Source organism: Alternaria atra, assembly GCF_907166805.1.
Source record: "Alternaria atra isolate CS162 genome assembly, contig: 14, whole genome shotgun sequence".
NCBI classification, from domain to species: Eukaryota; Fungi; Ascomycota; class Dothideomycetes; order Pleosporales; family Pleosporaceae; genus Alternaria; species Alternaria atra.
Genome location: NW_025091311.1, coordinates 1 through 10,517, shown reverse-complemented (window position 1 = coordinate 10,517; position 10,517 = coordinate 1). Strand labels below are relative to the sequence as shown.

Sequence of the window (10,517 nt, the reverse complement as noted above, 5' to 3'; positions counted from 1 at the left end):
CGTATGCCCGTAGTGTTGCAACAACAGCTGTAGCGATCGCCTCACCGGTGTGGGCACCGTTGAGCTGCGGCAGAGCGATAGGCAGGTCGTGGATCTCACCTGACGCTGTGGCAAAGTGAGCAACGATCCCAAAAAAGCCCCGCGCCCCTCCCTTTGTCGTCCAGCCGTCAAAGCTTATATGTATTTTGCTAGCAGCGCTAGACAAGGCGTCGACAATCTGCGGCCGTATAGCGTGGAACAGCCGCATCGCGTAGGTTGCAATACTGCGCGGGGATCGCCACAACGCGCCCTCTGCCTCTGTACTCACTTCTCTGAAAAGCTCGCGCGTTGAAGCTCTACTAATAATCTCCATTGGCAAGTTATTGTCAAGGAGCCATAACACTAACGCATGGCGGAAGCGCTGCATGTCGAAGTTGCCCATCGCGTTGGCTGTAGATTGTGATATTTCGAAGCCACCGTTAATCGCCTCGCGTAGTGAGAGCTGTCCAATCGGACGTTTTGGTGTAGTAATTGAGCCCGTACGGCAAAGGCTATGGCCCTTGATAGGCTGGGCGAGGTGGGCGGCGGCGGAGGACGTGGCTTTTGAGCAGTCGATGATAACGGATGGTGCCTTGTGTATATGGCAGTATTTACACACCCAAAGCGGGCGTGTAGGTTGATCTATACGCACGACGCGGTATCCGTGTGCATATACCCAGCTTTGTGTTCTCCCGGGTTGCTTCAAGGGCTTGATATAGCGACCCCCAAGCCGCTCCCAATCGAGCCCATTGAAGTTATCGCCGCCGTTATCGATATAGCCATCCTCAGCTATCTCTGTTGTTGTTGCTACAGAGCCAGTGCCATCGTGGCTGCCCTCGGTGGGCGTGGACAGTGATTCTTGAGGTTGTGACTCGAGCTGCTGCCTCTCCCAAGCTTGTGAGGGTGTTGTGGGTGGTGGCGGGGTTGCTGAAATTCTCAATCGCTTCGTTGAGGTTGTAGGAACGTTTGACGAACGCGCGCGCTTCTTAGAAGCTTTGGGGGGCATAACAGTGGGCGTCGCGATGCTTTGATTGTCACGGGATCGCGCGCGTCGGCCGGGCTGAGGTTGATAATGTGCGCTAGCGTCGTTAGGGGCGAGTTCAGATGGCTAATTTAGAACACCAAAACACTAAAATCAACGCGCTCACAACCTAACAAACTGCAAAAACTTAGCCTAACAAAACACTAAATACTTGCAAATATTTGCAAATGTTACAATCTTTATGCTTGTTTGTTTGGTAAAAAAAGCTACCTATGTTTGATTCATGTTTGTTTGTTGCGGAGTCTGCATCCATGCAGTTTCGAGCCGGTACCTACTACTGCAGTCTTCTGCGGCTGCGCGAATAACCTGTCATTTCGAGCAGTGATTGTTCGGTGCGATGATCGTTCTTTTAGATTTGCAAGTAGATGGAAAGTAGTTTTGGGCTCATTCATTATTTAGCTAACGACTCGAGATAAAGCTGCAAACACTATGGATAGGCCTCACGGGCAAACTTCAAATCATTCTCGGATAAACGGGTATTCCAGTTGACGGTCTTGTTGTCTTCAAGTTCGCCTCGATCAAAGGCGTAGATCATGATTGAGTCGAGATCAGTCTTGTCTCCGAAGAGCTTGACTTTATCTCCGGTGACGGTGCCAAGAACGTTTCGCTGAATATCTTCTATGCTCCAATTCTTGTATGCCTCGCTCTTCTTTACTTCCTCGATATTTATCTTGAAGGGGAAGTCTGATCGGAGCTGCTCGTGCATGAATCCGAGGGCGTGACCGAACTCGTGGATGACGTGGCGACGGACAGCGTCTTCGTTTGTTTCGTTCTCGATGTCGAGGTTCATGGAGGCGCATTCTGGGTTGTCGTCTTTGTCTTCTTGGGTGCGACGGTTCCAGATTCCGGAGGTGGCAAGACAGTCTGTACCGAGATAGGACCACCATTTGCCGTTTGACTTGAAGCGGACGCGGATGTGGGCAAAGGCATCGTTGTCCTTGACCTTGACGAACTCGATGTTTGCACCGCGGCCTGCGCCGGCAGTCTTTGAAATTTTGCTCCATTCCATTGCGTAATTCATGACTTTCTTCTTTGTCTCCTCTTTACCGTTGAGGAAACTGACCGTCAGGGTAATCGGCCCAGGTTTATTGCCGATGTGGTGCCACATTTTATCGGTATCTTCGACGGCGAGGTGATGGATGTGACTGTTTGTTGGTTTCTTTGGTAGCTGAGCTATTTCTGCATAAGCGAACATGGCAGCGACGCAGAGGGAGCATTGAGGATGCCTCTTGAGTCTTGCTGGAGGGGCAGCATCGTATCTTGGAATTGGAGCATCGGAAGGAGGACCGACAGCACCGCCGGTGGCTTCAGAAGCGTCGCCGTCACTCATTTTGTGGATGATGATGTTTGGAATGGATTGCAAGATTGGGTTGTGCCTCCATGCTTTGCAAACTGCTCACTTATAGCTTGAGCTGGTGCAAGGAATGTTGATTGCTCGAAAATGCGAGGTTTTCAGCTCTCAGGTCAGCTCTCAGGTCAGCTCACGCCCAAGCGTGCGAGCACACAGGAGCTTGTTTGCTCGAATGTGCCGCTCCTGCAAGCAAAATGAGCAGATTGCATTGTAAGATACCGGAAAGAGTCGCTGGCGATCAGGTCATGCAGGTGGATGGGATTCTAGACCGCTGCCAAGCTTTGTCCTATTGAATGCTTCGCCTCAGCCGTACGAGATGCTTTTTTTGGGGGTTGGGGGATGGATGGTTAGATGAGCTGAATCGAACTGCAGACGAGCTGAAAGATTTCCGCAAAAGCGCTCAGAGTGCAAGAGTCGTGTTTCATGCGCGTAGTGTTACGAACAGACCAATGGAAGTGCAAAAGATAATCTATCCGTCTGTGTATTGTCATGTTTCCAGACACCGGCAAGGAAGGTGGAGGAGGACGGATCGGAGCTGCAACAAGTTTTCATCGCCGTTTTTACTTCAAGGGCAAAGGAAAGCGCCGTAGAGCTGAAGATGATTCCAGACCCTTTTCCACATGCGGAGTTGGTCGCCGTGACTGGTTGCCCGACCACCTGCTAAGCCCTACCAAGCCCCTAGTCTCCCGTGCACTTGGTTCGCTGAATACGAATACCGCACTGCCAATTCTAGCTGCGCGAATGGCGTATGAAAATGGGACCATGCGAAAGACGCTACAGACGGTCTCGCAACACCGCAAGCGATGTGGCAGCTGAGATGATGATATATCTCATTCTAGATTGTGTTTCTAACTGCAAGTCTGATGAGCTGAAAACACAGTCTCATTATCTCAGAATCTCATTGGCGAATCGACCCATGGTCACCGTACACGATGCAGTGAAGCTGATCGCTCCTTCAAGCGCCGAATCCTCCCAACCGCAGCGACGCTGGCCAGAACACACTGCCATGGAGGCATATCTTTTCACCGACACGTATATTTAAGATACGCCAACCTGCCCTGGCTCGTTTAGGACGACCAGCTATTTATCAATCCAGATTTCGAAACATCCACAATGTCTGTAACATGCACCATTCAGGTTAAACTTCCCCTAGCCACATTAGCTTTCCCGAACCAGCTATTGGTGGCGAAGATACGGCCCTACGCCTTACAACAAGGGCGCAAGGACACGTCACAAGCGTGTACAGGGGAGCGCATGGACCAGCTATGTGGGGTGCTGGCCTAGAGTCCATATCACTGTAGCCTAGGCTAGACTGGGCTAGATGAGCCGTATATTGTAGGGCTGACTGGGCTTGGCTGAATAGGGGACCAAAGAACTCAAAACTGCACACCTATGCATGTATGCGGCTAAAACTGGAAGGCTGAATGCATGACAATGCGGACTACGGCTCACAACGTCTGACCGAAGACGCAGCTGACGGGTCTAGACCTTTCGGCCGTATGGGACGGAACGATACGCATATGCAGAGTATCAAGCCGAGCCATATAGAGCAGATCAAAAGTTGTCGACAACCACGCTACATATCAGCATCGGCATGCATCCTCAGCTGTGATTCAGGCTGCAGACATGCCGGAAGCAGTAGCATGAATCGAGAGGTAAGCTGGTGAATCTGGTGCTAATTGGCGTTCTTGCCCAATTGCTGGATTGACTTTCACAGAATTACTAGCAGCTGATGATGACGTGGCGAAGGCTCCGTAGTGGATCGAGAGCGAGATGTTTCTGGATGCACCCCTACCCGAAGCCGCAGCAGGCTTCATGAGCGAGCTACCACTTGACGAGGTCCTGGTGCACGGCAAGTAATTCTAGAGCTATAGTGCAGTGCACGAGACCGTGGTCGAGCTCACAGCAGAGAACGACTCTCGGAAATAAGCACCACTTGTTCCGTCACCAGTCAGATGGAATTATCTAGGGGCGGGGCGAAGCAATGCATGTCTATCAAATCACCATTGTGCGTGATTGAATGCCGCAGTCGTTGCGGTGGTGTTGCACATAGTCTAAGACTAGCTGCGACTTGCCAGCACCTCCAAGTCCCCACACGACAAGAATATTGGTATTGTTGTTTGCGGAAGGAATGCGTCGAAACACTAAATACTTGCAAATATTTGCAAATGTTACAATCTTTATGCTTGTTTGTTTGGTAAAAAAAGCTACCTATGTTTGATTTGTTTGTTTGGTAGTTATCAAACAAACAAATCAAATATTTGATTCATGTTTGTTTGTTGCGGAGTCTGCTTGTCAATGTACCGCCAACACCACCAGCTTCCCCAAAACCTAAGAAAAAAGTCCGCTTTGCCGTCGACCACTTCGTCCGCCTGTTCCCTATTACACGCGCCCGTGCGATAGGAAGTCCAGAACCAGCAGTGCCAGAACCAGCCGCTGAACCCGCCCGTCCGATACTACCACCTAGGAGAGCTGCACCGATACTACCGCCGACCATAAAGGATCTGTTCACGAAGGGATACAAGAACGACGAAGAACTGAGTTCTATACTAGAGGCCCTCCGTACTAGACAGAGTCGTCACAAGAGGATCACACTCGCCGAGTGTGTAGAGCGTGAAGGTTACCTGTATTATCGAGACCGCCTGTACGCGCCTAATGACCCTGAGCTACATGCTGAGCTACTACGGATGTACCACGAGAGCCCTGTCGCCGGCCACATGGGCCGATCCCGAACCTACGAGGCACTGTCCCGAGAATACTACTGGCCTGGAATGCTAGACTACGTCGAGCAATGGGTTCGGAACTGTCACACTTGTAGACGAATTACGACGTCACGAGAAGCAAAACAAGGAGTCCTGAAACCGTTACCAATACCTAACCGAGCCTGGCAAGATCTGTCGATGGACTTTATCACGCACCTGCCTAAGAGTAGTGGATTTGACGCTATCTTAGTCGTAGTAGACAGACTCACTAAGATGAAGCACTTTGTTGCTTGCCAGGGTACCTGCGACGCCGAGGAGGTATCGCGCCTATTCACGAAGTACGTCTGGAAGCTACACGGCCTCCCCAAGACTATCGTATCAGACCGAGGACCACAGTTCGTATCCGAGTTCTGGAGCCACCTAACCCGACGCCTAGGGATCCAGTCCATCCTGTCTACTGCGTACCACCCAGAAACTGACGGGCAAACGGAGAGAGCGAACTCCTTCCTAGAACAGTACTTGCGAAGCCAAGTTTCGTACCTGCAGGATGACTGGGCGAGATGGCTACCGCTAGCCGAATTTGCGGTAAACAACGCTAACAACGAGAGCACCCGCACAACGCCATTCTTCGCGAACTACGGCTTCCACCCCCCGCCTAGGATTCGAGCCTGTTGATCCAAGCCGACAGCCAGCGGCGCAAGACGCCGAAAATCTAGCCCTAAAGATGAAAACCGTCCACGAGTACTTGCGCTCTGAGATCTGTGTCGCACAAGCCCAGCACGAGAAGTACGCCAACAGGAAACGCAAACCTGCCCGCCAGTTCTTTGAAAACGACCTAGTGTGGCTTGACGCCCGGAATATTAAGACCGCCCGCCCGCAGAAAAAAACTAGACTGGAAATTCCTAGGACCCTACAGGGTCACCAAGGTCGTCAGCCCGTATGCTTACCGCCTAGAGCTGCCTGCTTCAATGAAGATCCACCCTGTGTTCCACGTGAGCCTGCTCCGCCCAGCTGCGACTGACCCCCTGCCTGGGCAGCGACAAGACCCGCCTCCTCCTGTCGAAGTCGAGGGAGTCGAGGAGTGGGAGGTCGAGGACATCCTAGACTCCCGCTGGGACCGCCGCGGCCGTGGAGGCCGGCCCCGACTAAAGTATATAGTGAAGTGGGTTGGATACGACGAGCCTACTGAAGTACCAGCCGACTACGTCGAGAACGCCCAGGAGATTGTCAAGAACTTCCACCGCCGTTACCCAGACAAGCCCCGTTGATCGCGTCGTCGGAGCTCCGCCTAAGGAGGGGAGTACTGTCACGGCGCTGACCTAGATAGCCTATTAGAGCGCGCCAAGCTGCTAAGCGAGCAGCTGCGCGATCGCTGAAATTCCTGCGCGAACGCGCCCTGTCGTACGCTCCTTGAGCTACGTCCTTGTCTTAGCCTGACCCCGTACTATCAGCGATATCGTAGTGAATATACTGATCACGTGCACCTACCTTCCCTGCCTGCCGACCCCGTGACATTGTTGCAGGAAAAAAAAATCGTGATAGGATTTTTGGTGTTGCAGTAGGTGGGTCTATGCTTACGATACGGTACGTAGTTAGCTTACGCGCCCTAACACGTAGCGTTAACACTTAAGTCGGGCACCATAGTTTCCGACACCCCGTAGTTTCCGACACCCCGCCAAAGTTCGACGCTGCCACCACTCTAGGTTGCGAAAGTGCTCACAACTTCATCGAATAATTCTGCCAACTACTATAAAAATTGCATTTGAAGCATTTTAGTCGCTTTTTTCATATGCATCAAAATCACGATCAAGATATCGTCGTGTTGGTTGTCGATTCCGTGCTGAACGTCGAATCAATGGTTGCTCTGCTCCCTCCTCAGAGCTCTCTCTTCTTCTACGATGATGACCTTCTGCTTTGCGCTTCTCACCTTGCGAACACGTTGAGAAGGCTCTTGATTAGTTTGAGAGAGAACCTCTGCAAGACTCGCGAAGAGATCGTTAGGATTTCTTCTGACTTTGCGGCGTTTTGGCGGGTTAGCTTGCTCCACCTGCTCGCGCAAGGAAGCAATTTCACGGTCTTGCATGGTGACCATTATTGAGGTACGATCAAACGCCGTGGCAGTAAGCCAAACACATCGGCGTGTATTTGGTGAGAAGCTCTTTCCAGAAAACAGCTTTACAACATCGCTGCCCCGTTTTGGCGTCCTAATGTCCGTGGTAGAAGGTGGTGGTGTTGACGGCCGTTCACGCACCACCACCCAGCGAGAACCCAAGGGCTTCCTCACGTTCTTGGGATACAAGCCTGTTGCTTTCCACCCTGATTGGATGCACTGCTCTCGAAGGCCGATTTTACGTGCTTCTGCATAAAAGCTGAGAAACTTGGCCTTCCCAAGCTTCGTTTTATCTGTCCAGGCCGTATACTCGCTGACGAAGCGCCGATACGCCGTCTTCAGACTCGAGAAACAGCCCAAATCCAAAGGCTGGAGTATATGTGAAGTATGAGCAGGTAAGAAGAGCAAGTGGACATTATTCAAGTAACATGTGGTCATAAATTCGTCTGAGGTATGACTGCCATGACCGTCGACGATCAGTAACCGTGCCTCGGAGGGATCGTCAGGCTCAGTCTGTGGCAAAAACACCCTCTCCAGCCACTCAACAGCGATGTCATTACTCGTCCACCTGTTTTGGGAAAAGGTAACGTACCAGCCGGGATTCTGAGCCAAGAAACTCTGCTTGAACAACTGCTCCTGGATGCTCTTGGCCCTAAAGATGACAAGGGGGTCCAGAGCGACACCAACTGCAGAGATACACTCTACCACAGAGGTCCAAGTACGGGCATTTATCGTCTTAACTGGTACGGAGTTCGGACTCTCCTGCGAGGAGCCTATGACAAGCCCATTAATGCCCTGGCCCTCCATGATACCGCCCTCGTCGGCATTGTACCTGCGCTGAGGGGGGATCCAGCTGACTGTTTCGTACAGGTTGAACAAGTGCCTGATGTTTTCTGGAGTGGCCTCATTGATGCGTTCCCAGCTAGTCCGGCGACCTAACTTTGACTTAATAGCCGGGTGGCGCTTCACGAAGTGACTGGTCCACTTCTTCCCCAGGTTCTTGTGGCCACCCTGTCGCTTGAGAACGGCGATTGCGATGGCCCGCACTTGCGCGTGCGTTGGCGCATAACCAAGGGCCTCTTGCTGGAGAATCCATTTCTCTAGGTGCTCTTCTTGAACGTTTGTAAGCCGTTGTTCACCGTCGTGAGCGCGCTGATGAGGTTGGGCACCATTAAAGCGGCCGCGAAGAGTGTTGCGTGGGACCCCGTGCCGGGTGGCAGCAGTGGCCAAAGCGACCCCAGATTCGAGGTCTGCGAGCGCATTCTGGACATCTTCTTCTGTGTATCTAGCCATTCGAAAACAGGGATAATGATGTAGAAATATTTTTGAAATTGACGAAGAGTTGAATTGTCTAGAGTTGATGTTTGGTCGTGGTGCATGGTGGGGAAGCGAGGTTGCGGGGCTGTCGGGAACTACGGGGTGTCGGAAACTATGGTGCCCGACTTAACTAAGCTACGATAAGTAGTCTTATCCTATCTATGCAGAAGATGCGTTCCGTCGCCAGAAACCAGGCGCCCTGTTGAAATCTTCCTCCCAACGCATGAGCGGCGGCCTTACATACAATTCCGGCCAGAAATCATCCTCCTGCAACTGATCCTGAACATCAACGTAGTCACTGGTGTCGACGTACATCCAACCGACATCTTCATGGTCATCATTTGTTTCTCCGCCCTCCCAGTCAAACTTCTCGTCTTCTTCGTCTTCCTCGGCTTCGTCTTCTTCGCTATCGGGCGCCCAGTTTCTCTTGACGAGCTTGAACACGGGCTTGCCCATCATCTCGATTGATTCGAGGCAGATGTCGTCAACAAGAAGACAGAAATTGTAGCGAGATCCAGCATGGTGCAGATAATCCGTGCTGCCGGCTGCGCCAGTTATTTCGTCCTTGGTCGCGGGCTCGCGGTCGGCACGCCAGTTACGTTGTAGCTCATCTACGGCCCAGCTATTGAAGTGCTCGCGGATCTTCTCGGGACCTGCTCCTTCGAATTTGGACTGATCATCCATCACGACCAACTCATGTCTTGCGAGAAGGCCTGGTTGAGCCTGATATACTGCTAGTGATGACTCGATATCTCGGCGGAGCACAGAGAGTATACGATGCCAAGCCGCATCGTCGTTGTACGAGGCACGGTACACGGCCAGACCCCAAGGCGCGTCTGGTTTGAGGATATTAAATAAGTCGTTCAACACCCTCAGGGGGTCAGCCGTTTCTGTCAGGACCTCTGCGCTATAAGCCTGGAACAATTCCTTGCTAACGGGATGCGCCCTGGCAGCCGCCTCGTGAGCAGCATTGACCTTGTCGGGATCGAACTCTGACTTTGTGATAACGGCCATAGCCTTGTCAAGATGATCCATGTGAGCCCGAACGCGGGCTCTTTCCGCGTCTGTAAGTGGTTGCGCCATGGCAGGGGCTGTCTGGGTGGACCGGGCACGGTGGTGGTGAAGTGGGAGGCTGAAGAACGAGCGACTGGAGGATTGGAAAAGACTCTTGCTCACTGTGATTGCGAGGTTTGGACGTATAGTACCCCTCAACCAGATGAGCATGCGGACTTGGATGAGATAAGGAGAAAGATAGGTCGAAGGGTGGGGGAAAAGGGGGGGGCGGGTTATTATACAGCAGCAGTGCTAGTCAACAACGTGTTCCCCTACCTAGTAAGCTAGCCACACTAGTAAGCTGGCCGCCCCACTCAACCTCACCCGACGTGACGCACAATAAATTTACAATAACATAATGAAATGAGATAAACTTTAAAGATTTGTTATTAAGCTTGATATAAAGTCTAAGTATAACGTGGTTCACAACCGAGTCGGCCACTTTACCCTACCAAAACGCCTGAGCAGCAATGCAGTACATCACCACAACATATTTTTGTACTATCGCGACAGTGTAGTATTATTCAGAAGCGTCGCTATCATCTACATCCTCTATTTCTACCTTACAGGTGCGAGAGTTATGCCCAACCTCGCTGCAACGGCCGCAGCGCCTCTCTGCGCGCACCCTCTTCGCAGGCGTCTCGCTGTCCTCACGCCTACCACCCTCTATCCCAGGGCGCTATCCCAGGGCGCTATCCCAGGGCGCTAATAACATTCAGCCCTCCATGTCGTTAGGGTATTATTTTAGTTAGTGCTCAGATATCCAGATTCCGGCGTAATTTTAGGTACGTAGGCTCCATGGCGTTACATTTAGAAGCTGGTGTCGTTAGGTTCCCGCAGGCTGATGTGTCCAAAACTTAAGTATGTTAATTAGCGCATCAAGTTGCACTATGCGTCCGATTTGCATACCCGTCAGGTGTGTAG

At 51.8% G+C, this 10,517-nt stretch overlaps 3 protein-coding genes across 3 annotated transcripts; all 3 read right to left on the bottom strand.

The window, feature by feature from the left end:
- Positions 1 to 1,487: 1,487 nt before the first annotated feature.
- ALTATR162_LOCUS47 (uncharacterized protein) lies at positions 1,488 to 2,390 on the bottom strand (the record flags this gene model as incomplete). The annotated part of the gene is made up of 1 exon (XM_043307640.1): positions 1,488 to 2,390. One exon carries the CDS (start codon positions 2,388 to 2,390, stop codon positions 1,488 to 1,490), a length of 903 nt encoding a protein of 300 aa, XP_043163575.1.
- Positions 2,391 to 6,965: 4,575 nt separating this feature from the next.
- On the bottom strand, positions 6,966 to 8,516 carry ALTATR162_LOCUS46 (uncharacterized protein; the record flags this gene model as incomplete). The annotated part of the gene is made up of 2 exons (XM_043307639.1): positions 6,966 to 7,566; positions 7,816 to 8,516. 2 exons carry the CDS (start codon positions 8,514 to 8,516, stop codon positions 6,966 to 6,968), a joined length of 1,302 nt encoding a protein of 433 aa, XP_043163574.1.
- Positions 8,517 to 8,699: 183 nt separating this feature from the next.
- Positions 8,700 to 9,623, bottom strand: ALTATR162_LOCUS45 (uncharacterized protein; the record flags this gene model as incomplete). The annotated part of the gene is made up of 1 exon (XM_043307638.1): positions 8,700 to 9,623. The coding sequence occupies one exon, from the start codon at positions 9,621 to 9,623 to the stop codon at positions 8,700 to 8,702; it is 924 nt and encodes a 307-aa protein (XP_043163573.1).
- Positions 9,624 to 10,517: the final 894 nt, after the last annotated feature.